The sequence below is a fragment of the Notechis scutatus genome, chromosome 2 (assembly GCF_049901735.1).
Source record: "Notechis scutatus isolate UNSWTSFEM ecotype Mainland chromosome 2, rNotScu1.2, whole genome shotgun sequence".
Classification (NCBI taxonomy): Eukaryota; Metazoa; Chordata; class Lepidosauria; order Squamata; family Elapidae; genus Notechis; species Notechis scutatus.
This window is the reverse complement of record NC_142010.1, coordinates 3,391,015-3,417,494: the sequence shown is the minus strand read 5'-3', so window position 1 is coordinate 3,417,494 and position 26,480 is coordinate 3,391,015. Positions and strand designations below refer to the sequence as shown.

General features: G+C 44.4%; 1 protein-coding gene across 1 annotated transcript in view; it reads left to right on the top strand.

Annotated features, from left to right (window-relative positions):
* Window positions 1-20,394, top strand: part of LOC113424958 (complement factor B) — a 48,385-nt gene extending 27,991 nt beyond the window's left edge. Inside the window, 11 exon segments of the mRNA XM_087954300.1 lie at window positions 1,325-1,378; window positions 1,381-1,413; window positions 1,736-1,873; window positions 5,134-5,231; window positions 6,732-6,843; window positions 8,887-9,031; window positions 12,422-12,501; window positions 15,438-15,556; window positions 17,918-18,050; window positions 19,308-19,357; window positions 20,159-20,394. Coding sequence (XP_087810426.1) covers window positions 1,325-1,378; window positions 1,381-1,413; window positions 1,736-1,873; window positions 5,134-5,231; window positions 6,732-6,843; window positions 8,887-9,031; window positions 12,422-12,501; window positions 15,438-15,556; window positions 17,918-18,050; window positions 19,308-19,357; window positions 20,159-20,332 — 1,136 coding nt within the window. The 3' untranslated portion in view covers window positions 20,333-20,394.
* The last annotated feature ends 6,086 nt before the right edge of the window (window positions 20,395-26,480 follow it).

The following is a 26,480-nucleotide window of genomic DNA, read 5'->3' as shown; positions in this document are numbered from 1 at the left end:
AAGGGAGGGAGAAGGACAGGGAAAGGAAAGGAGAGAGAGAGAGAAAGAGAGAAGGGGAAAGGGAGGGAGAAGGACAGGGAAAGGAAAGGAGAGAGAGAGAAAGAGAGAAGGGGAAAGGGAGGGAGAAGGACAGGGAAAGGAAAGGGAGAGAGAGAGAAAGAGAGAAGGGGAAAGGGAGGGAGAAGGACAGGGAAAGGAAAGGAGAGAGAGAGAGAAAGAGAGAAGGGGAAAGGCAAAGGGAGGGAGAGAGGGAGGGAGGAAAGGAGAGAGGGAGGTGAGAGAGAAAAAGAGAGAAGGGGAAAGGGAGGGAGAGGGACAGGGAAAGGAAAGGAGAGAGAGAGAAAGAGAGAAGGGGAAAGGCAAAGGGAGGGAGAGAGGGAGGGAGGAAAGGAGAGAGGGAGGGAGAGAGAGAAAGAGAGAAGGGAAAGGGAGGGAGAGGGATGGGGAAAGGAAAGGAGAGAGAGAGAAAGAGAGAAGGGAAAGGCAAAGGGAGGGAGAGAGGGAGGGAGGAAAGGAGAGAGGGAGGGAGAGAGAGAAAGAGAGACGGGAAAGGGAGGGAGAGGGACAGGGAAAGGAAAGGAGAGAGAGAGAAAGAGAGAAGGGGAAAGGCAAAGGGAGGGAGAGAGGGAGGGAGGAAAGGAGAGAGGGAGGGAGGAGAGAAAGAGAGAAGGGGAAAGGGAGGGACAGGGAAAGGGAGGGGGAAGGGAGAGAGAAAGAGGGAGAGCAAGAGAGAAGGGAAAAGGAAGGGAGAAGGACAGGGAAAGGAAAGAAGAGAGAGAGAAAGAGAGAAGGGAAAAGGCAAAGGGAGGGAGAGAGGGAGGGAGGAAGGAGAGAGGGAGGGAGGGGAGAGAGAGAAAGAGAGAAGGGGAAAGGGAGGGAGAGGGACGGGGGAAAGGAAAGGAGAGAGAGAGAAAGAGAGAAGGGGAAAGGCAAAGGGAGGGAGGGAGGGAGGAAATGAGAGAGGGAGGGAGGGAGAGGGAGAGCAGAGAGAAGGGAAAGGGAATGGAAGGGAGAGGGAGGGGCAAGTTGCAAGGAGGAGGGAGGGAAAGCAAACTAGAGAAGGGAGAGCAAGAGAAAAGGAGAAAGGGAGGCAGAGGAAGGAAGGAAGGAAAGAAGGAAGAGGCAGACAAAAGACCGAAGGGCAATAAAAGGCATTAGTGTGCCGAAGTGTTTTTGGAAAATATTGGAAAGAGAAGCCAGGATGGATTATTATTTTTTTAAATTTTTCCATAATCTATTTATTCCATTCCTTCCCTCCCCTTGCCCACAGATGACAGTATGCCATAATAAATGCAACAAATGCAATAATCCTTTCTTTTTCTAGACCTGTACAACGTGGGGAGCTCCTCGTCTGCTACTCTCCTACAAATAGACATTGCGAATCTTCCCCAAACCCTCGTGATGATCGTTTGGGTAAGATGACGATCCGTGCGCCAGACAGTTTCATTTTATCTTCGTTGCGTTTCACTCTCCCAGCCGGTTGGGGCAGAGATTAGTTTTATTTCGTTTCCCTTGTAGTGGCTTTGCTTACGTATCGATGCACCGCTAAAACTCTGGTGTCTCTTTTGTCTGGGACCTTTAACTGTGCAAAACGGTGCGTCACTCAGCGAAGTTTTTCCATGGGTTGTTCGAAAGGATTTTTCTGTAGTGCAATTTTAACGGGGGGGGATCAATTCCTGGTTTCACTGTGCTATTCCTCTCCTTAACATAGACTTCTGTTCACATTTACCCCTAGATGTTTATGTCTTTGGTAACGGCCATAACATCAACACAGAAGCGATTAATGAGCTGGCTTCTCACAAACCCAATGAGAGACATGGCTTCATTCTGAAGGACTTGGACGAACTGAAAGAGGTCTTGGAGAAGAGTTTGGGTAATCTGAATTTGCATTTCCCTGATTTCATGACTAATGATCGACTTGGTCCTGACGCGCTACATTTTGTTTTCATGCAAAGAAAGGCGTTGCAGGTTTCTATCTTTCACACCCATACAGCTCTTAATAGCAATAGCACTTAGATTTATATACCGCTTCATAGTGCTTTACAGCCCTCTCAGAATGGTTTTACAGAGTCAGCATATTGCCACCTAACCATCTGGGTCCTCATTTTACCGACCTCGGAAGAATGAAAGGTTGAGTCAACCTTCAGCCGATCGGAAGCGAACACTTGGCAGAATTAGCCTAGGCGTGAGCTTAAATGGACTCCAGAAGATGGTAGAGGATAGGTAGGGCTGGAGGAACATTGTCCATGGAGTCGCGATGGGCCGGACACGACTTTGCAACTAACGACAACAACAACAACTGCATTCTAACCACTGTGTCACAATGGTTCTTAATAGCAATAGCATTTAGACTTATGTGCTTCACAGTGTGTTACAGCCCTTTCTAAGCGGTTTTACAGAGTCAGCCTATTGCCCCCAACCACCTGGGCCCTCATTTTACCGACCTCAGAAGGATGGAAGTCTGAGTCAACCTTGAGCTGGTCAGGATCGAACTACTGGCGCACAGAAAAATTAGCCTGCAATACTGCATTCTAACCACCACGCCACAATGGTTCTTCATAGCAATAGCACTTAGACTTATATACCACTTCACGGTGTGTAACAGCCCTTTCTAAGCAGTTCTACGGAGTCAACCTATTGCTCCCTCAACAATCTGGATCCTCCTTTTACACGCCTTGGAAGGATGAAAGGTTGAGTCAATCTTGAGCCGGTCAGAATCGAACTGCTGGCACTTGGCGGAATTAGCCTTCAATACTGCATTCTAACCACCACGTTACAACGGTTCTTAATAGCAATAGCACTTAGATTTATATATCACTTCACAGTGTATTATAGCCCTCTCTAAGGGGTTTACAGAGTGATCACATTGCCTCCAACCATCTGGGCCCTCATTTTACTGGCTTCAAAAAGATGGAAGTCAATCTTGAGCTGATGGGAATCGAATTGCCGAACTGCTGGCAGTCATCAGTCGGCAGAATTAATCTGCAATACTGCAGTCTAACCACTATGCCAATAGGCAGTCCTTAACTTACATTCTTTTGTTTAGTGACTGTTCAGCACTGGAAAAAGTGATTTATGGCTGTCATAAATATGAACCAGTTGCCAAGTATTCGAATTTTGGCCACGTGACCATGGGTATGCTGTAACGGTCATGTGAAAACGGTCATAGGTCACTTTTTTCAGTGTTATTTTAACTTCAAAGGGTCACTAAACAAATAAGTAATTGCTCAAGGATTGTATGTATGCCTTTCATGTATTTTAACAAGAGAAGGCATCATCCCTGCCCTGTGGGAGCCCTTAAATTTTTTCGATCCATTTAATTCTGATCATCTTAATTGTTCCTATACTTATCATTGTTTTATTCTTCTGTTTTTATTGCACTGTTAGCCATCCAGGAGCACTCCGGATAGCAAGATGGTCAGCATATGAATGTAATAAGTAAATAAAAATAACAATAAAAGCATTTCTCCGGTTATACCATCCACACCAGGATGACAATGGGTGATGTGGCTTTAAAGCAAAACAAACTAACCAAAAATATTGGAAAGATTTCAGCGGAGAAAGGGCTAGGAATCTGGAATCCACAAACTTTCCAGTATGAGGGTATGCTCTTACGACTTTGCATGGCCTCCTAGATCTAATAATAATCATTGACGATGGCTCAGTTATTATTAAATCTCTTGCATTTTCAGCCGAAATCTCAGAAGAACACTGTTACCTTTATGAAAAGAATCTTATATATCTATAGAGATTCTCGGTCATCCAGGTCATGGTTGTCCCAAAGGTGCTTCTTTCCAAGAGGCAACTGGACTTTCTTGTTTTTTTCTATGAAGATGTTCTGTTTCTGAGCCAGGAAGCTTCTTCAACTCTGAAGGATAGTGGGGAATGGAAGGATTTATATTCCTAGCAGACAGCTGGTCGTTTGCCTCTTTTTAGAGCGTTGTTGAGTCCACTTGGAGGTTTATCTGTGTCCTCAGGGTCACCTGAGTAGTCATCTATCTCCAATCTACAACACGGTCCTTTCAATAGTTCCCAGATGGCTCCGTACCCATTTTCACTACTCAGGTGACCCTGAGGACACAGATAAACCTCCAAGTGGCCTCAACAACCCTCTAAAACAGTGATGGCTAACCTATGACACGCGTGTCACTCGTGACACGCCGAGGCACTTTGACTGACACGCCTGTTGGTGTGGGGAAAACCTGCACATTTAGAGGCTGCCTGTGCTCTGCTCCAATCCCTGCTCCCTGCTTGTTGCGTGGAGTCACCGCTGCCTCAAGATCTTTGCAGCAGAGAACCAGTTTTAACCGCCATAAACTGAGGTTTGTCAGTTTCATTACCTCAGGAACGCTACAGGAGGAAAGGAGATCCATGAGGTTCACAGCCCTGTAAGGTGGCCTTCCGATCCCCACATCCTGCACCTGCAGCCCTGAGACCAGGGAGACGAGTTTCACAGCCCTGTGTGATCACCCCAGCCCAGTCCGTCATAAACCAAATTATTGCTATTTCTTGAAGTGACACACGACCGAGGAAGGCTACACTTTTTCCCGATTTTCGACACACCAAGCTGAAAAGGTTAGCCATCACTGCTCTAAAAGAATGCAAATGACCAGTTATCTGCAAGGACCGTAAAGCCTTCCATTCCCCACCATCCAGTCAGAGCTGAAGAAGCTTCTTGGATAAGAAGCGAAACGTCTTCAAAGAAAAAGAAAAATAAGAAAGCCCAGTTGCCTCTTGAAAAAAAAAGCATCTTTGGGAAACTCTTATACTTTTTCATTGTGAACGTTTATTTGGTGAGCTCGATAGGCACCCTCTTGAAGTTTGGTAAATCTGTGGACATCAATTTAGGAGTACCAAGTTGCCAAACTCACTTAAAAAACTTTCTCTGCTAGTGGTTGAGGAATAAATGTTGAGGAACTCCGTATAAGAACTGTCCATTCACTTTAGTCTGTTTCCATCTTTTTTTTTTTCCCCTCCCAGTCTAAGGGTGTCACTTGTTTCCAACTTGCTCTACTGTCCTCCCTAGGAATCCAGAAGTTCCACCTCTCTGTCTCCCTTCCAACCTGCTCATTCCCTCCGGCTTTTTTTTTCTAGGAAGTTCTACCTTCCAAAAACATGTCTTTCTATTCCCAGATGATGGTGAATCTTTGCCCATGTGTGGTTTCTCCCCGGGAGAAGAAGCAGTAAATGACTATGAAAAGTATCCCTGGTTTGCAAGGATCGTCATCAATGTAAGACCAACTAGCACCCAGGATCGATAGATAATTATATTCAGGCCATACGACCAGCACGAAAAGCATTTTTAACCAAAATCCAGCCAATCCAGTAAAGATAACCATAAAATGTGACCAGAGAAAATATCAAAAGAGAAATCTGTCTTCCAACCATGGAATGAGACAAGTTTCCTAGACCATTTCACTTTTGGGATGGATACCCAAAATGAAATATTCCAAACTTCCAATAAAGTAGACTATTTGTAGCTCGGGGTTCAAATAAGGGGTCCTTGGTGCTCTCTGAGCTTGCTTATTTTCTTGCAGATGTCTCATTACTTTAACCAGATAACATCATCACTAGCATTGATGACATTACCTAGTTAGGATAATGAAACTTCTGCAAGGAGACTATCATGCCCCTGTCGGAATCTGATTCAAAGGGGGAAGCCGAACAGCTGACAGGGAGTGGGAGTGTGACTCCATTGGCTGTGGAAGAAATTGGGGTAGGGCAAAATCCGGCTGGGCAGAGCAGGGGAGAGGTAGAGCAAGGGAGAGGGAATTCAGAGGAAGACCCAGGCCCACCCCCTCTTCACCCTAGGGCATGCAGGGAGGAACGGAGAAGGGAGCAACATGAGTTGCGTGGCTTATGGGGGAGGAAAGGGCCCTGATTCCCTTCATTAGCTGCAGCTGGGAACACAGTGTTTAAAAAAGGAAGCTGCGCGCAGCAAGCTGTGGGGAGCAAGCATGAATTTATCTTGTATTGTAGCGGCTTATCTGTGTTTGTGGTGTCTTCCCAACTGTCTGAGTTTTGCCATGCTTTCAAGTCTGAAATTCCTTCTCCTGCCCTGTCAAGTTAATTGCTGCAGCTTGATTTGTTTGGATTTTTAGTTACAGTTTGTATGTATCTTGTTTTGGATTGAATTTCCTCCAGTTAAAGGCTGTTCCTGGGAGAGTTTTTCTCCAGCTGAAAGTAACCTGGATATTGGGGGCAAAGCTGGAGATAATAAAGGGACTCTTCTTGCTTATTTGACTGTGTTGCCTTTGTGCCACATCCCGGGTCATTACAAAAACAACCAAGCTCAGAGAGCGTCAAGGACCCCTTAAACTGTATTTTATGTGCAGAATTTTGCGCATAACTGTATAGCAACAAAATGTCTGGCAGAATTCACTTCGTTAATGCTTCACCAAGGCAAAATAATATTGTGTCATGTCTAAGAAGGAGCCCTTTAGTAAAAATGTCATTTTATGGGATCTGGTTTGCTTTCCTTAACTGTCTTTGTTGCTTTCTGTGAGTGTGAGGTTGGTTCTAAGGTCCAACTCTGTGTTTCTCAAATGTGGCAACTTGAAGATGAGTGGACTTCAACTCCCAGAATTCCCCAGCCAACGTGGCTGGGCTGGGGAATTCTGGGAGTTGAAGTCCACATATCTTCAAGTTGTTGAAGTGGAGAAGCATTGTTTTGAGGTAAGACTGCTGCTGCTCTCCGTGATCCCAAGATGATTTTCATGTCTAAATTTTAGGAACTGCGGCAAGAAATCTGCAAGGGAGTCATTGTCTCTGACCAGGACATCTTGACAGCAGCCCACTGCTTGGCTGGGGTTAATGGGATTGAAGATATCAGCGTCATCCTTGGTAAGCCAAATTCTCGTGAGGGCATGGAGATGGAAAGAACGGGTGGATTTCTAACTGGTGCAAAAAGATTCGAGTGCTTTGTTCTTCGGCCATTAACAGTAGGTTGTGATGGTATAACACCAGGGGTCCACAACCCTCAGTCTGCAGCCCTGTACCGGGCCCGTGGCCCATTGGGAACCGGGCCGTACAATCTGCGGTTAAGCGCATGAGCGTGCAAATCTGCATTTGTGCAAGCAGCGTCCATGCACGCAAAACCATCCTGTCAGCCAGCCTGTTGCTTTTGCTACCATAGAATGGGGGGAGGGAATTAAGGGAAAGATTACATTGCAGCTTTGCAACTTCTGTTATCTCCCAGGCCAAGTCCGTTAGCTCTGGTATGCGGTTGCCTAGCTACAAGGGGGTTGGGCCAGTGGTGGGATTCATATTTTTTTTTTACTACTGGTTCTGTGGGCATGGCTAGGGGGCGTGGCCAGGGGCATGGCCATGTAACTTGGTGGGCGTGGTTTTTTGTTTTGCTTTTTGCAGCAGCACCCTCCCCATATTTTGGGCCTTCTGGGCCTCAAAGAAGCCTCCTGACGGGGGTGGGGGGCTTTTTGCTACCAAAAGACTTCCCTGGGGTTCAGGAAGGCAGAAAATGGAGCATAGGTGGGTGTTATGTCTCACCTGTACAAACAAAGTAATAAGTCCAAATTTCCAACTGAAACACAAATAAGCAGGCAAGTCCGGTAATTACAGGGTTAAATTCCTTAAGCCGATAACATTCTTGGCAGTCTCACGCAAGCTGTCTGCCAAGTCCGATAAGGAAGCAGGAACATAAATCACAAGCTGTTGCCACACACAGGGTAATTCTGAAGCTTCTCTCACTAAATAACATGTTGTCCCGAACAAGAACCCAGAGCTAACACACCCACTTTTATTCCCTGTGGGGCGTGTCAGTCCCTCATCTCATTCTCTGATTTGTCCTTTCTTTCTGCGTTGCATCTCACGCTTTTGCCTGCGTCTTTGCCTCGCATCAAACCAACATTCCTTAGTCAGAGGCTCTGATACGCCCTCCTGGTTATCTGCCAACACCTGAGGTACAACCAGGGAGGAAGGTCTTGCCGAAGAGGAAAGTCCTGGGGAGGAAGGCAACTCCAAATCCTCTAACAAAGCAGGCTCAAACCTCAGAGCCAAATCCTCCTCTTCCTCATTGTCCAAGTCTTCGTCCTCTAACAGAGCAGGCTCAAACCTCCGAGTCACAACAGGTGGGGGAGCATGCACCACTCCCCTGTGCTCTGTTTTGGAGTGGTCTGAGCCTCAGGGAAGCCTCCAGGGGAAGGGTGTTTTTTGCTCCCAAAGGCTTCCCTTGGGCTCAGAAAGGCAGAAAATGAATCATAGGAGAGGGGGGCTCCATTTTTTGCCTTCCTGGACCTCAGGGAAGCCTCCTGGGCAAAGCAGTAAGTAAGCGAGGGGAATCCTGGCACAAATGATCTTAGGAACAGCTGATTGTCGGGAAGGGGAAAAAAATACCTTAAGGAGCGACTGGGTGGGCGAGCGCCAGGCGGGCGGAACAGGGTGAGTGAGCATCGGTAGGTGGGGCAAGTGAGTGAGCGGCGACCAGGCGACCAGATCGGGGGCGTGGCCAGCCAGAAGGTACTACCGGTTCGGCAACCCATGCCAAATCCTTGCTACCGGTTCGGTTGAACCGGTGCAAACCGGCTGAATCCCACCACTGAGTTGGGCTGTATACTGTGTTTGAAGTTGAGGTACTCGTGCAGTTTCCCTCATAGCTTGCTTGAAACCATTTGCTTTCAGTTTGTTCCTAGTTTTAAAAAAATTAACTAATAGATTAATAGATTAATAGATTTAGAGAAAAATACACCCTCCACTGTCAATGGTGTTGCTGGTTTGTAGAGCCAGAAAGATTGGGGACCGCTAATTTAACATTTCTGTGGTTCCATTATTATATTTAACATTTCTGTGGTTCCATTATTATAATGGCCTCCATCATCTGCGAAGGTTTTCAGGAAGTGCACATTTTCTCTCTCTCTCTCTCTTCTTTAGGAACCACCAACTTTGCAGTGGCTGAAATCCGACGCCACCCAGAATACAATAGTCAGAAAGTAAAAAATAAGCTCACCCCGGAGTTCTACGATTATGATGTTGCTCTGGTCAAACTCAAAGAAAAGCAGCTTCCATCTTTTGCAAGGTGAGCTGAAAGGAGATTGAAGGTCGGAGAATGCTGTAAAGGTTAGGTCCGTTATCAGATGATGTCTCTTGAGTGGCACGGTTGGCCTAGAGGTGGAGCTCTTGCCTCACAATCAGGAGGCTGTGAGTTCGATCCTAGGTAGAGGCAGATATTTCTCTCTTTGAGCACAATGAGAATAGATCTGCTGAATATAACTCTGTGTTGGCGACAGGAAGGGCATCCGGCCAGTAAACACTCAGCTCCATTCAGTTGCCCTGACTCCACCCCACAAGTGATTACGGGGTCATTAAACGACCAACAACAACAACATCAGATGATGTCTCTTTGATTTGCTAATTAAAAAACTGTAGGGGGGCTGAAAAACAGTGTATCTCTGTTCCCTAAGGCAAAAGGTATGGAGTAAAAAGGGTGAGAATATGGTTAATACTCTAGAAATAATATGATTCCAGGAACGATGTACTTGGAAAACAATGGGAGACGAGTGTGCAAGACATTCTGTTTCTAACATGTTCAAAATGTTCTGGAACAAAACATTCTAAGCTATAGAGTTTTGGTCTGAATTTGAACAAAACAAAAGCAGTTGATTCCACATAGTTTCTATCACTTTGCCATCAACGTCTCAAAGCAAGCATGCATTCTTTTCATTTGCTGCCAATTGGTTATGAGAATTTCATGGTTTTAATTAAAAATACTACACTTGGCCAATATTTCTGGAGGTTGGGTGGTAGACATCACTTAGTATGGTCTATACTAGAGGTAGTGTATCTGTCCTTGAAGCTGTCTTCAACTTCTGGGTATTAAGTGTTCAATAGCATCAACCAGATTATTCATCTGGATCAATTCTGTGGGTGGGGAGTGCAGTGGTTTACATGTTTAGGATGCAGGGCTGACGATCAGCAGACTCATGTTTGAGACCCCGTGGTGGCCTAAGCTCCGGTCACTTGCTCCAGCTCCTTCTAACCCAACAGTTTGAAAGCAGGCAATCATGAGTCGATAGATGAGTACACTTCAGGGACATGAAAGGAGCTACTGGAGATATGGGCAACATTGAGGTCACCAGTTGATCCTTTCACCATGGTAGTGCTTCTGACACAGAAGTACAATATAGTGCTTTGCGTTGGGAGTGGGTGGCACAGAACTGGCCCGGTTTCCATTCTATGCGTTGGGAGTGGGTGGCACAGAATTGGCCCAGTTTCCTTCCTTCTTGCAGGGCCAGTACTATCAGTGTTGCTTGGGAGTGATCGGTATCCTGGTGGCCCCTCTATGTGGGGTGCTGCTGCAGGGTTAATAGAGTAGAGTAGAGTAGAGTAGAGTAGAGTAGAGTAGAGTAGAGTAGAGTAGAGCAGAGCAGAGCAGAGCAGAGCAGAGTAGAATACAATAAAATACAATAGAATACAATAGAATAGAAAAAATAATAGAATAGAATAGAAAATAGTATAGAAAACAATATAGAATAGAATAGAAAATAGAATAGAATAGAAAATAGTATAGAAAATAGTATAGAATAGAATAAAAATAGAATAGAGAATAGAATAGAAAAAATAATAGAATAGAAAATAGTATAGAAAGTATAGAATAGAATAGAATATAGAATAGAATATAGAATAGAAAAAATAATAAAATAGAATAGAAAATAGTATAGAAAATAGTATAGAATAGAATAGAAAATAGAATAAATAGAAAATAGTATAGAAAATAGTATAGAATAGAATAAAAATAGAATAGAGAATAGAATAGAAAAAATAATAGAATAGAATAGAAAATAGTATAGAAAGTATAAAATAGAATAGAAAATAGAATAGAATATAGAATAGAATAGAAAAAATAATAAAATAAAATAGAAAATAGTATAGAAAATAGTATAGAAAATAGTATAGAATAGAATATAGAATAGAATATAGAGAATAGAATAGAATAGAATAGAATAGAATAGAAAAAATAATAGAGTAGAATAGAAAATAGTATAGAAAATAGTATAGAGTAGAATAGAAAATAATATAGAATAGAATAGAGAATAGAATAGAAAATAGAATGGAATAGGAATAGGAATAGGAATAGAATAGAATAGAATAGAATAGAATAGAATAGAATAGAATAGAATAGAATAGAATAGAATAGAATAGAATAGAATAGAATAGAATTCTTTATTGGCCAGGCGTGATTGGACACACAAGGAATTTATTTAATTAATTTGATTAATACTTTCTTGACTAATATTTAACATCTACATGAAGTTACTAAATAAGATCATCTATTGCCATGAGATGAAGATTCAGCATTAGGCTGATGGCACCCAATGATACATCTCTGCATTTAGCAAACTAAACAAAGCTGTTGCTGTCTTGTCTTGTTGCCTGGAGGCTGTGGGAGGCTGAATGGGAAACAATAGGCTTCAAATGAACCAAAGATGGTAAAGTCCCATATCCAAAAGGCTCCAAAATCCAGAACCGCTCAGGCAAGACTGAGTGGCTCTGGATTTTGGAGTCTTTTAGATATATGGGACTTTACCATCTTCAGGTCTGGAGCATCTCACAACCTATTGATTAAATGCTCTGAAAGAATCCTCCAAGTAGGAATAACAGAACAACAGAGTTGAAAGGGAATTGGTTGGACTGCTAGTCCAACCCCCTGCTCAGGCAGGAAACTCTATACCAGTGGTGAATAACCTTTTGGGGCTCCTGTGCCAAAAATTGTGCGCTCACGTGCCAGCACCCAGAAGGCAATGCGTGCCAGCACCCAGAAGGCAATGCGTGCCCCCCCCACGCATGCATGCGCAATACCCACCCACCCACCCCCGCCACCCCTTACCTGCACTGCGCCTCGCAGCTGATTTTTGGGCATTTTGAGGCCTTTTTCAGCCTCCCAGAGGCTTGAGGAAGGCTTCTGCAGGCTTCTGCAGGCTTTGCAGGATGAAAACTAGGCCTGTTTCGTCACTTCTGGTATTTCCGGAAAAACAGGAAGTGATGAAACGGACCTAGTCTTCGGCCTCAGAACCCTTCCTGAAGCCTCTGGGAGGCCAAAAAAAGGCCTCAAAATGGCTGAAAATGAGCTGTGAGGCGTGCACAAGCGCAGTGAGATAAGTTTGCCAGCAGCTTGCCTGCTGGCACAAATGGCTCTGCATGCTCTGTTCACCATCACGGCTCTATACCATTTCAGGCAAATGGTTGTCCAATCTCTTCTTAAAAACCTCCAGTGTTGAAGCACCTACAACTTCTGGAGGCAAATCATTTACAATTATTTGTTCTGTCAGGAAATGTCTTCTTAGTTGTTCCAACCGGAAGCAAAAGAAGCCTTTACTGTTTTGTGCATATCCCTAATTTTATGATGCGGACCCCATCATGGGAGATATTGTAATGATCACTGTCCTTTCTGATAACCCCTTTCCTATAGACCAGTCTGTTTACCGTGCACAATAGAAACCACTCGGATTCTCAGAAAGCCACATCCACAGACCACATGCAAGGATCACGGTAAGAGAAACCTAAGTGTTCAATTCTCAGTAGGCACAACAAACATTTTTAGCATTCCTACCTTCCTCCCCCAATACCTTCCTTGTGTTTTTCCCATGAGGCTCTGCCTTTTTGATGGCGGAAGGATCAAACATTTAGTTGCAACATTGGTTGTGACAGGAATTGACCAATCAGTTTGTTGCCTGAATCTAAAAATCATGGACTTGTTGTGGCCCGCCGGCGGCTGGCAGAGCTGGCAGCAGAGTCGGACAGTGAGGAGGTTGGGGAGGAACCCGGGCCAGTCCTGGAGGCTGAGGTAGGCTCGGACGAGGGCTCTGCATCAGAGGCAGAGATGGGGCCAGGGCAGGCTAGCAGTCATCAGCTGCCTTCGGGCTCGGACAGCAGCGAGGCAGGGGAGCTTCTGGAACCGGTTCCCAGCCTGCACATGTGCAGAGCTGCCAAAAGGAAGAACTCAGGGTTGACGTGGGAATAAGGCCGCAGGTGGATGATGAATGGCCCCCTCCCATAAGGATTAAAAGAGGAGCAAAAGGGAGGGGGCTTTCGCAGGAAACAATTTGTTCGTTCGTTGTTCGTTCGTTCCAGCCTTGTGAAGATTTGTCTGTCTAACCTAGAGACTATGTCGCCCAGCCTTTCCCTGTCAGCGCTGCATGTGGAAATATTTACCGGGCAGCTTTCCAAGATAGATAAGGTCTGAGCTAATAATCACGCCTTTGCAAGACTGTTTGCCAGGCTGTTGGCTGAATGTGAATGAAATAAATTCACATTCATTTAATAAAAGAGGTTTTGCCGGCACACAGAGTTTGCTTAGTGCTTTTTTAGGGAAGCCTAAGACAGAACAGGACTGAGAGGGAGGGCCTGGCCCTAAAGTCACCCAGATGTCTTTTGTGCCTAAGGCAGAACTAGAACTCACCATCTCCTGGCGATTGGCCCAAAGTCACCCAGCCAAATTTCATGCCTGTTGCCTGAAGGACTAGAATTCATGGTCTCCTGGTTTCTAGCCTGGTGTTAAACCAAACTGGCTCTCCATTAGCATCCCTAGTTATGAATTCAACGAAGTCTTGATTTAATTAATTAATTCATTAAAACCGGGTGTCTTTTAAATTGAGTGTTTAATAACAACAAAAACGAAAAGAGCAAGGCTGGTGGGCATTATCCTTTGTCTCCTCAATAGCTTCTGCTTCCCCCCAAAAAATCTCAGCTCTTTCTTTTCCTCCTTCTTACAACTCTCATCCCTGCCATCAATCCAATGCAGTATATCCCATCAGCCCTCCCCCTCGCTGCCATTTTCCCAGTACCTTCTCTCCTTTGACTTCCTCCAGCCACCCGAGATGTCCACTGTGTGCCCTAGTATGCGTCAGCATTCCAGCAAAACCAGATTCCAATCACTAATTGCGAGACAGGCATTTTCTCAACGTTTCTTTTTATTGGAAAAGTCGTACCGGCACATCTGGGAAAACCTGAACCTGAGTGTTCTGGGTTTTCCCTCAGTAAATCTAACATAAAAACCCAACCCCTGCACCCATCAGTCCATCACATGGTCCAATCACCAACTGTCCCAACTTGAGACACCCCTTCAACCACTCCTCCTCCAGGTGCAGGAATAACATGACCTTGACCGGAAAAAAAGAATGCTACCGTATTATGTCTAACTACCAGAGGTAGCATTCAAGCAGGTTCTGACCAGTTCTGGAGAACCAGTAGCAGAAATTTTGAGTAGTTTGGATAACCGGCAAATCCCACCTCTGACTGGCCCCGCCAACCCCATCTATTCTCTGCCTCCTGAGTCCCAGCTGATTAGCTGGGTCTTCTCTTGTTCCCCTGCACAGGAGAACGGAGCTGGAAAGCAGGTTAGTGGGGTGGGGTGGGGAGGGAATGGGGATTTTACAGTATCCTTCCCTGACACACCCATCAAGCCATGCCCACCAAGCCATGCCCACAGAGCCGGTAGTAAAAAAAAATTGAATCCCACCACTGCTAACTACTAACACTCTAAAAAAAAATCCCCCCTGCTAATTTCCCAGGCACAGGAATGTGGTAGTGTGGAAGTTTCTGGTGTTAATATGGCTTCCAAAGCTGACAGTATGTCTGTTAAATCCAAAGTTTGCTACATCGAGGTGCGTTAAATTAACTTTACTGTCTCTGGAACTACGCACCTAGATTTGGGGTGACACTCCTGTTCTTTTTGCTACTCCTCATTGGTGTTTTTTTCAAGATGTATTGAGTAGGTAACATCTTGGGAACACGGGAGGAGCAGGGTAAAGGTTTAATATAGTGTTTCTCAACCCGTGGCAACTTTCAGATGTACGGACTTCAACTCCCAGAATTCCTCAGCCAGCCTTACTGACTGAGACATTCTGGGAGTTGAAGTCCACACATCTGAAAGTTGCCACGGTTGAGAAACACTGAAATGCCAACACAAATGTATCTATATTGGACTTGTACAGTGGTGGTATGCTACCGGTTTGGCCCGGTTTAGCCAAACCGGTAGTAAAAAAAAGCCTCCCATGATCAGCTGACCCATCAAACCAGTGGTAAAACAATTTGAATCCCACCACTGGACTTGTACCATATTTCACAGAATAACAAAATAACAAGAGTTGAAAGGGGTCTTGGAGGTCTTCTAGTCCAACCCACCCCCCCTGCTCAATCAGGAGACCCCATACCATTTCAGGCAAGTGGTTGTCCAGTCACTTCTTAAAAACCTCCATTGGTGGAGAGCCCCACTTTCTGAAGGCAACCTGTTCCACACTGGTTAATTGGTTCTCACCGTTAGGAAATTTCTCCTTAATTCCAGGTTGCTGGCATTCTGTATTTGTACATTGGATTCTACATTTGTCTATTGAAAACCTAGTTCTTCTCCTCCATCCCTTCCTTATAGATTAACACTCCACTAATACTCACTTTACATGTTTTGTTTCTTCTTCTTTTTTTCCTAGAGGAAGAACTCCTGTATGATGGAAATATTCATTCTCTTTTCATCACCCCCTGTGAATACAGCAGTGGCCAGAAATCTGGATTGCTCCAGAGAAATGTGTGGATCAAGAATGGAGAAAAGGTGCTAACAGGGGACTAACTTTGAGTAAAGGAAACTTACTTCATTAGCAGTTCAGCAACAGTAATGGGTTTGCTATTATATATAGGTAATGTTCTGACCAAGGCTTCCGAGACCGTAATTATGCACACACTTATTTTAAAAACAAGTCTTGTTTTATTGCAATGCTGAGAATTATTTTCTTTTTTTTATTAAGAATTTTTATTTTTAAACATAGACAAACAAAACATAAAACCATCTTCCAGTTACATACAGTTGGTTACAACTCTTTTGTGCTTCATCTCCATAATTTGTCTGGGAATTATTTTCATTCCCAACTGGTAATGAATCTCAAACAGTCCCTTGAGATAAGCACCCACGTTTCTTTCCTGTGAAGTGTTGCCAATAACAGACGTGTCAAATGAACTAGAGCAAAAACCAACCAAAGTACAAAGAGCTTCAAGAATGAATGTGAACCGAACGAATGACTTTGCTTCCTGCAAAGATTTCATCATCTTTGCCTGTCCTTTATCCCTTATGGGAGGGGCAATCACCTCCCAGCCTTACTCCCGAGTTGCCCCTTTTGTTTCAGCTGCTCTTCCCTTCTAGCAGCTCTGCGCACTGGGAACAGGCTCCCCTGGGTCCTCGGCCTCGCTGCTGCCAGACTCCAAAGGCTCTGAAGGCAGCACCCCACTCCCAGATGGTCCTGGCCCCATCTCTGCATCGAACACAGGACCCTCATCCAAGTCCTCTCCAGACTCTTGGACTGATACCCTTTCTTCCCCACTGTCTGATTCCGCTGCTGTCTGCACAGGCTGCCAGCGAACCACAACAGATAGTCCTCGACCTACGAACATTCATTTAACAACCATTCAAAGTTACGTCCGCCCTGTGAAAAATGTAACTTAGGACCAATCCTCGCACTTAAAGCCATCAATCACAGAGTCCTGTGGTCATGTGATCAAAATTTGAGCACTTGGCAGGTGACATGTATTTCTGATGGTTACAGCACGCCAGGGTCACGTGATCATCGTTTGTGACCCTCCCGGCGGTTTTCCGAACAATCAAAATCAATGAGGAATTCCAGATTCACTTAACAACCACACGATTCGCTCAATGACCACGGCAAAATAGGTTGTAAAATCAGACTGAATGTCATTACCAAAGGACCTTCCATCCCCAATTATGGTCCTAAGTCAAGAACTACCTACTGTGCATTGCAACTTCCTGCTATCAATGTCCCATAAGTAACAAATCTATTTTATTTATTTCTTTATTTGATTTATTTGATTTGTCAATCGCTTACAAGACAATAGGTATAAGAATAAACATGAGTAATTTCCAGACCATCCTTCCCCAGCCTCCCTCCCTCGAGATAGAATAGAATAGAATTCTTTTATTGGCCAAGTGTGATTGGACACACAAGGAATTTGTCTTTGGTGCAAATGCTCTCAGTGTACATAAAAAAAAGATACATTCGGGGTGGGATCGGTGTAACTGTTCAGTAATTTACTATTTGCTGCGCATGCATGTGAAATGTTGTGAGCTGTGCTGCCCGGACAGCTGAGCAGCGCTGCGCGCAGGTGTGCAACATTTGAAAAAGCACTATTTTCCTGCTTTTTCAACCACAGCTGTGCCACGCAAAGCAGCTGAGGTTGAAAAAGCAGGAAAAGCAAAGGACAGGTAAGAGCCCAGGCGGCTGGGTGGGCCAAAACAGCAGCAGACACAGAACTGGTTCTGTGTCTGCTGCTCTTCAGAGCTGCCGGTTCTACAGAGCCGGACAGAACCAGTAGAATCCCACCCCTGGATACATTCGTCAAGAGTCAAGAATCATAAGGTACAACACTTAATGATAGTCATAGGGTACAATAAGCAATCAAATCATACTAGGAAACAGTCAATATAAAGCGACAAAGTTACAGTCATACAGTCACAAGTGGGAGGGGATGGGTGATGAGTGGTGAGAAGATTAATTGTAATAGTAATGCAGACTTTGTAAATAGTTGGACAGTGCTGAGGGAATTATTTGTTTAGCAGAGTGATGGCGTTCAGGAAAAAAACTGTTCTTGTGTCTAGTTGTTCTGGTGTGCAGTGCTCTATAGCGTCGTTTTGAGGGAAGGAGTTGAAACAGTTTATGTCCAGGATGTGAGGGGTCTGTAAATATTTTCACAGCCCTCTTTTTGACTTGTGCAGTATACAGGTCCTCGATTGAAGGCAGGTTGGTAGCAATTGTTTTGTTGCTATTACAAATACGTTGCCACTACAACTATCAGAGTTTTCCGGCAACCATCGTAGCTCAGGTTCTGAAGATGCCGGGGTTTGACAGCTTCAGGACCTTCTGGATGTTTCTGGTGTTTAAATCCACGTCTCCATTTCTCTCTTCAGAAAATGGCCTGCAACCTGGATGCTGAGAAAGCAAAACGATACGAGAAGGTTGCAAATATCTCAAAGATGGTGAGCGAACACTTCCTTTGCACAGGAGGCATGGACCCACAAGTGGACCCCAACGTTTGTTCAAGTAAGGAGAACTGGCCCTAAATCTTATTCCTTCTCTTTTAGGTCAAGGAAGTATAGGAACTTCCAAAGCAGCAAGTGATCTGGCCCGGGGTTAGATCCCCATAGGGTCTCCTGCTTGAGTGCCCAAAGCGTGTGCGTGTGTACCTGCACCCATAATGCAATGTGTGTGTGTGACCTCCCCGCCCCTGCGCATGCGTGTGACCCCCCAGGCATCCCGTGTCTCTGTGCATGCACACATGCTCCGTCCCCCCGCGCATGCACGGCAGATACCTAACAATCAGCGGGCTGGCAGTGCGCAGTGCACCTGATCTGAGGCGACAGCTCGTATACTGGCAGAGATGGCTCTGCGTGCCACTTCCAGCATACGTGACATAGGTTCGCCATCACGCGATGATATACCAATCCTGACTTTTTTGCGCCTTGACGGGATGGATAAATGCGATCACAGAAAGAACAAAACAGAGTAATAGATACATGACATGCTGGAATCCTCACAGAGGTTTTTGAAACCCCGCTTCCTACTCCCTTGAGCTGTGTTGTTGGAGGGGGGGGGGTGTTGGAAAATCAGAGAAGGAACATTAACAATTCCATCCCTCCTCATTCATTACTTCAAAGCAGAAGGTAACAGATAACAGATAATCAGAGTGGGAAGGGACCTTGTAGGTCATCTAGTCCAACCCGCAGCCCAAGCAGGAAACCCTATATGCCATTTCTCACAAATGGCAGTCCAGTCCCTTCCTGAAAGTCTCAAGTGATGGCGCTCCCACAACTTCCGAGGGCAAGCTGTTCCATTGGTTGATTGTTCTCACGGTCAGAAAGTTTCTCCTTATTTCCAGGTTGAATCTTTCCTTGTTCTGTTTCCATCCATTTTTCCTTGTCTGGCCTTCGGGTGCTTTAAAAAAATAGCTTGACCCCCTTCCTCTCTGTGGCAGCCCCTCAAATATTGGAAGACCGCTATCATGTCTCCCCTGGTCCTTCTCTTCACTAGACTAGCCAGGCCCAGTTCCTGTAACCGTTCTTCATATGTTTTAGTCTCCAGTCCCCTAATCATCCTGGTTGCTCTTCTCTGTACTTTTTCTAAGGTCTCAACATCTTTTTTATAATGTGGTGACCAAAACTTCATAAAACGAGAAACTTTTTTTTCGTGGTGCCTGAAATGTTTGGGGAACTGGCTTCTAGTACACCGTTCAGGGTTAGAGCTTGGCTGTGCCTAGCCAGCTAACTCCTACGCTAAGCTCCTTTCTTCTCTTGATTGCAGATGATTCCGGTGGGCCTCTCCTCATTCAGAGAAGGTTACGTTACGTTCAGGTGAGTGGTGGCTTGAGCTAAACCCAGCCTCTTCTTCTCAGCTAAACAAACCAATATTCCCACCTTCTAATATAACTGGAAGCTTGTTTCCTCAAAGCATTCAATAAGGGGGAAGATACATCCCACGGCAAGGGTGTCAAACTCACGTCGTCATGGCGGCGTCACATGACGTATGGGGACTTTTCCCCCCCTTTGCCAAACTGGGCGGGGCCAGTGTGTCACGCATCTGGCCCGTGAGCCGGGAGTTTGACAGCCCTGTCCTACAGCATTATTATTTTGGGTCCCAAGAGAATAATGAGCAGCCATATTGGTGGATGAACCAAAATGTTATATAGGTCCTACTTAGCTATTCTTCTCACTGGAGCAGTGTTTTTCAAACTTGGCAGCTTCAAGAAAGCAAGAGCTACAGCACTTAGACTTATATACCGCTTCACAGTGCTTTATAGCCCTCTCTAAGCAGTTTACAGAGTCAGCATATGGTCCCCAACAATCTGGGTCCTCCTTTTACCCACCTTGGAAGGATGGAAGGCTGAGACAACCTTAAGTCTGGTGAGATTCGAACTGCCCAACTACTGGCAGTCAGCAGAAGTAGCCCGCAGTATTGCATTCTAACCACTGCGCCACCCCAGCTCTTCAACGTGTGGACTTCAATTCCCAGAATTCCCTCACCAGTGCTCCCAAGATTTCTGGGAGTAGGAATTCACCCCAAGGCATTGCCAAGTTTGGAAAAGCACACTGCACCGGGAGTCTCTCAAGCTTTACAGCCACGGTTCTTTCTCCATCTTGTCTCTCCTTCTGTAGCTGGGTGTGATCAGCTGGAGCGTGGTTGACACTTGCGAATTCGACAGGTCATTATTGTGCGACTCGGAGCCCGTAAAGAAGTCCCCCCCGCATGCCAGAGATTTCCACATCAACATCTTCAAAATTCTACCTTGGCTCAAGGAGCAATTGGGGACAGAGGTGGAGTTCTTGTAAATTTGCTTTTCTCTTTGCTTTTTAATAAATGGATCAAGCATTTCCCCATCCTTAAAACGGAATGCAATATTTACAATTGTGTATTCAATGCCAGGCAGGGAGGGAGGGAGGGAGGTGCACACCGGCGAATTGTTTTGGCCTTAATTGTGTGACATTTTAAAGCCAGAAACCTGATTAAATAACGTGTGCTCCAACCCTTAGTGGTGAAACATAAGGAATCCAACCTAGTGCCATCTTGTTGCATGTGGACAGCAACTATCAGAATGTCTCATCATCATGGTAAACAGCCACCATCTTTCTTTTAAAGGTAAAGGTTTCCTCTGTCCAATCATTTCCAACTCTATGGGGTAGCAGTCATTTCCTAGCTGAGGGGAAACAGTGTTGTCTGAAGACACTTGGTCATGTGGCTGCTGAGGTGCACAGAATGCTGTTACCTTCCCACCAAAGTGGTACCTATTAATTTACTTGCATTTGCATGCTTTTGAACTGCTAGGTGGACAGAAGCTGGAGCAAGTAACAGGAGCTCAACTCGATTTTTTTTATTACTGGTTCTGTGGGCATGGCTAGGTGGGTATGGCCATGTGACTGGGTGGGCGTGGCTTTTTTTGCAGCAACCCCCCCCCCCCCATTTTGGGGGCCTTCTGGGCCTCAGGAAAGCCTCCGGGGGGGGGGCGTTTTTTGGAGCCCAGGAAGGAAAAAGAATGGAGCTTGGAAGGGGTGCGCAGCACCACCACCACCCTCTATTTTTGAACTTACCATCGGAACTTTGGATAATAAGTAACTCCCAGGTAGGTCTGTCAGAAGTTTGAATCTACATTCGCATTCGCATGCTTTCGAGCGGGAGCAAGGAACAGGAGCTCACCCTAGTGTGTGGCACTCAGGTCTCAAACCTGGGCTGTCAACTTTCCAGCTGACAGTCAATGGAGATTCTCAGTCATCCAGGTCATGGTTGTCCCAAAGGTGACAATTGAAGATGTTTTCCTTTGAAGATGTTTCGCTTCTCATCCAAGAGCTGAAGAAGCTTCTTGGATGAGAAGCCAAATGTCTTCAAAGAAAAACCAGAAAGTCCATTTGCCTCTTGAAAAAAGCACCTTTGGGATTTCCCGTTGACAAGTTCAGCTGGATGGATGGCGACCAGTTGTAAGATGACGATTACCTGCAGAATGGCATGATTGAGGAAGGCAATAAGGTAAGGGAGTGGCAGATCTGTGTGTATTTAATGGGGTTTTTTGACTTTCCAGTTCTGGAGGGAGTGGAGGTTGATGCTATAAAGAGAACAGAAGGACAGTCCATTTGCCTATTTCACACATCAACAACTTGAATCAAGCAAATAATTCTTTTTTCAGAAATACCAACAAATGAAAACCGTATTAATTTATGCTTCAGGGGTATCAAACTTCATTGAGGGCCACATCAGGGTTGTGTTTGACCTTTGGAGGCCCAGGGGTGTGTGGCTGGAGGGCAGTGTGGACAGGGGGCGTGGCCAGTCAAGGTCACTCATCAAGGCTCCATTTTTGGCCACGACAGCCTCCTGCAGCCTTCTGCCAGCAAAAATGGAGCTGCACAAGGCGCCCCCGAGGTCCATTTTTGCTGGCAGAGACACCGTGGGCCGGTCCTTCACTGTTTCCAGGGCAGCCCTGCAGGCCGGATCTAAACACCCTACCGGCTGGATCCGGCCCACAGGTTTTGAGTTTGAGACCTCTGCTATAGTTCATTAAAATGGCATTACAGGAATCAAAATCTTGATTGTGATGGAGGCTTACAAGCATACATTCCTACCTTGATAGGCATCAATTATTTCATCAATTCATTCCCAATAATGAAGGGCTTCCAATCCTAATGCAGCTTTATTGTCTATTTTTCCCATGAGACATACACAACATAAAAAAAAAAAATCATTCGATGTTTGTGAGCTGCCAGATTTACTGCTGCAAAACACTGGAAGACAACAGCACATGTTGTAAGCAGATCCGTAACACTAGTATTTTTGGGATAATGCAACATTACATACCACACAGAAAGGAAGGAAGAACTAGTAAGCCAAGGATAGTATGAAATAAGACAAAATGCAGTTGAAGCTTCTACAAACAGCATTTCCCATATTCTCGTAATTTGCAGACCATCATCCCTTCCCTCAGTAGATTCACACATTACTTTTCGATTTTCAAACTTATCTTTTTCCTCTTGAAGATCTCATCTATTTCACCTGGCTTCATGTCTGTTGATGTTGTTTTTAAGTTTTAATCATGGGATTAAGTGTTATAAATTTAATGTGATTTTATGGCTTTTTGTTTTTGCTTGAGAATTGCCCAGAGTTGGTTGAAAGATGGGCGGCTGCATAAGTGTCTTAAATGTTTGTTTTGTTATTTGATCCTCATTCTTTCTGTCCAATCATTTTAACATCTTTCTTTCATACTAGTCACTCATTCTACCTTCAGTAGACATTTCATTCTGCTGGTTTGTTCTTGTGTGAAAATACAGATTCAAGTATCCTGTTTCCACTGCATCCTTCTCTTTTATTTCTCACAGTTCTTACTTTTATATCGTGCGCTTGCCTATAGATGTGTTCAATTTTTCCACATTCTTTTTCAGCAACAGATCACAAATTATCAAAACTTGCTTCTTCATGGATATCTCCCTTTAATATTCTACCAATGCCTAAATACTTGCTCTAGGTTTTTTTGCCTTCTGTGTATAACTTGCCATTATGTATTCCATTTCCTTCTCAAGCAGAACTTCACATATTTTACATATTTTTGTTCTGTCCCAGCCAAATTCCTTGAGAGCAAACACAAATAAACTCAGAAAGTCAAACTTTCATGGCTTTAATCCACAAATAAACCTTTGTAGATAACAGATGGCTTGCAACCAATTAGTCCAACAAGAAAAACCTTGGCAGAAGTCCTCAAATAAACCAGTCTTTAATCACACAGAGTCCTTCAAACATTTTTGCCTTTTGCAAAGGCAAAAACGTTTGAAACCAGGCTTATATTCCCTGGAGGGAGGGGCCGTTAATTAGCATTCTTACTCCCGAATCGCCTGTGCTGCTCTTCCATGAATCATCCTGCTCTCACTCACACCTAGCACAGGCTCCTCGGAAATGTCTTCCTCATTGCTGCCGGCTAACCACAATTTTACGGCCTTTCGTGTATGTGTGATTGTGTTGATTTCTGAGGGGATCATTTCAGGAAGTAATTTTTTTTAACCTAAATTGTACTGTAGAAGGTTTTTTTTCCCTCTCATCTAGAAGCCACCAACTATCTTTAAATTGTGGTGGAATATAAATATGATAAAGAAACACATAAGCAACCTTGACTTCTGATACATAAATGTTTAAACTGATAATTATCATGGCATCATAGAGTCTACTGTACACTGCAAACAGAGATTCCTCACTTAATCATAACTCAGACTGGAACATGCCACTTTATGCCAGCATTTCCACCTTACAGTGAGGACTTCATATGGTTGTGATTTTTGACTTCCTGCTGGCTTCCCCTTTGACTTTGCTTGTGAGAAAGTCGGAGACCGTGATCCTGTGACTACTCATTCAGTGCTGTTCACTTTGAATGTTCATTGAATGGGCGGTCATTAAGCAAGGACTATTTATAATTGAAATTCTCAACCAATATGTTCTTCCTGAGCATTCAAAAATAATTGCGCGTTCAAGTTCCTAAACAACACAACTCTACTAATCACAAGTATTTCTCATATATATTTCCATACATACATTAAACAATCAAAGAGCATCACACATCCTTGTCTTACTTCCCATTCAGTGTTGAATGTTTTGCTAAGCATTCAATTTCTTCACACACATGCTTTGTTTCTATTGTATGTATCCTGGTCTTACTGCAATCAAAAACATTCACCTCTCTCATCTATGTATATATATGTATCTATGTATCTATCACTATTATCTATCTCTATTATCTATCTATCTCAGGGGTCTTCAAACTTGACAGCTTTAAGACTTGTGGACTTCAACTCCCAGAATTCCTCTTCCAGTCATGTTAGCTCAGGAATTCTGGGAGTTGAAGTCCATAAGTCTTAAACTTGTTAAGGTTGGAGACTCTTGGCTCTATATTATCCATCCACCTATCTCTATTATCCATTCATCCATCTCTAATATCTATCCATCCATCTCTATTATGCATCCCTATTATCTATAGTATCTATCCACCATCCATCTATCCATCCATTTCATCTGTTTATCTATCTATCTATCTATCTATCTATCTATCTATCTATCTATCTATCTATCTATCTATCTATCTATCTATCTATCTCCTGCCTTTTTACAAATAGCTCAAGGTGGCAAACATATTTAATGCATCTTCTTCCTATTTTCCACCTGTGAGGTGGGTTGGGCTGCGAGCACGACCGGCGCAAGGTCCTCCAGCTGGCTTTCATGGCTAAGGTTAGACTTCAACTCACGGTCTCTTCTGAGTTTGCAGAAACTTCCCATAACTCATGTATTTGCTTTACCAGTGCCCTATTATCTATCAACAAACTAAAATAAATATTTGTAAGGTTCTCAAGACTTCTCAGCAACTGTCAGCCCAACAGTGTAGACCAAACTAAAAAACCGATACCTTGTAGGATAAGAAACGTTTATTGGAACAATTAAACAAACAAAAATCTTACAAGTCTGAATGTACTTCCCTCGCTCCTCACCTTTATCTCCGTGAGAAGTTGAGAGGGGCTTGGCTTAGATTAGCGGTGGCTAACCTTTTTGGGCTCCTGTGCCAAAAATTGTGTGTGCGCTTGCACACTCCCCCTCACGTGCCAGCACCCAGAAGGCAACGTGCGTCCTCCCACATCCCCTGTGTGTGTGCGCGCAATCCCCCCGTCTTGCACTGCACCTCACAGCTGATTTTTGGCCGGTTTGAGGCCTTTTTCGGCCTCCCAAAGGCTTAAGGAAGGCTTCTGCAGTCTTCTACAAGCTTTGTAGGCCAAAATAGAGCCCTGTTTGATCACTTCCTGTTTTTCTGAAAATACCAGAAGTGACGAAACGGGGCTAGCTTTCGGCCTACAAAGCTTGTAGCAGCCTGCAGAAGCCTTCCTCAAGCCTTTGGGAGGTCGAAAAAGGCCTCAAACCAGCCAAAAATCAGCTGTGAGGTGTGCACATGTGCAGTGAGGTAAGTTTGCCTGCAGCTCATGTGCTGGCACAAATGGCTCTGCATGCCACCTGTGGCACGAGTACCATAGGTTCGCCATCACGGGATTAGATGTTTGCTCACATTATTTCCTTGGCCTGAACTCAAGGCCCTCTCATCTATTATGGTACATTGGTGGAGACTTTTCTGTCTGTGCTTCAGAGCCATTCCCTCTGCCCTTTACCCTTTGTATCAAGAATAGCAGGATTCTTCCAATTGTCAGGACCCGATGCAGTCCCATAGCTTTCCCACAAGCAAAACTGCATCCGTGTTTTAACATTTCTCCCCCTACTTCCTCTTAGCATTTTGCAACATTTGACAGAAGCTATTACAGGTGGTCCTTGACTTACGACCGTAATTGAGCCCAAAGTTTCTGTTGCTAAACGAGACCGTTATCAAGCGAGTTTTGCCCCACTTTAGGACCATTCTTGCCACCGTGGTTTTAACCGAAACGCCGCCGTCGTTAAGTTGCTAGCACGCTTGTTAAATGAATCTGGCTTCCCCTATTGACTTTGCTTGTCTGAAGGATGCAAAAGGGGATCGCGTGACCCCGAGACACTGCGACCGTCATAAATGCAAACCACTTGTCAATAAATACGAACCACTTGTCAAGCATCCAAATTTTGATCACAGAACCATAAGGATGCTGCCATTGTCATAAAAGTGTGGAAAACGGTCATAAGTCACTTTTTTTTCCCCAGTTTTGCTGTGGTTAACTTTGGTCACTAAACGAACGGTTTTAAGTCAAGGACTACCTATGTCCTCATTTTTTTTTACATCCACTTCCCCCATTTATTTGGTTGAGAGTTTAGTTTTCACACAGAAGTTTTTCTTTCTCTCCTTGCAGTCCTCTTGTGACTTACATTTAGGATTCAAAACAAGCTGGTCTTTTTCTTTGTCTTTTTGTACAAAAAAAAAATAAAAAATACTCACAAAATATTTTATCCCATAAAAGCTGGTCTTTTTCTAGGGAGATGCTCATCATCTAA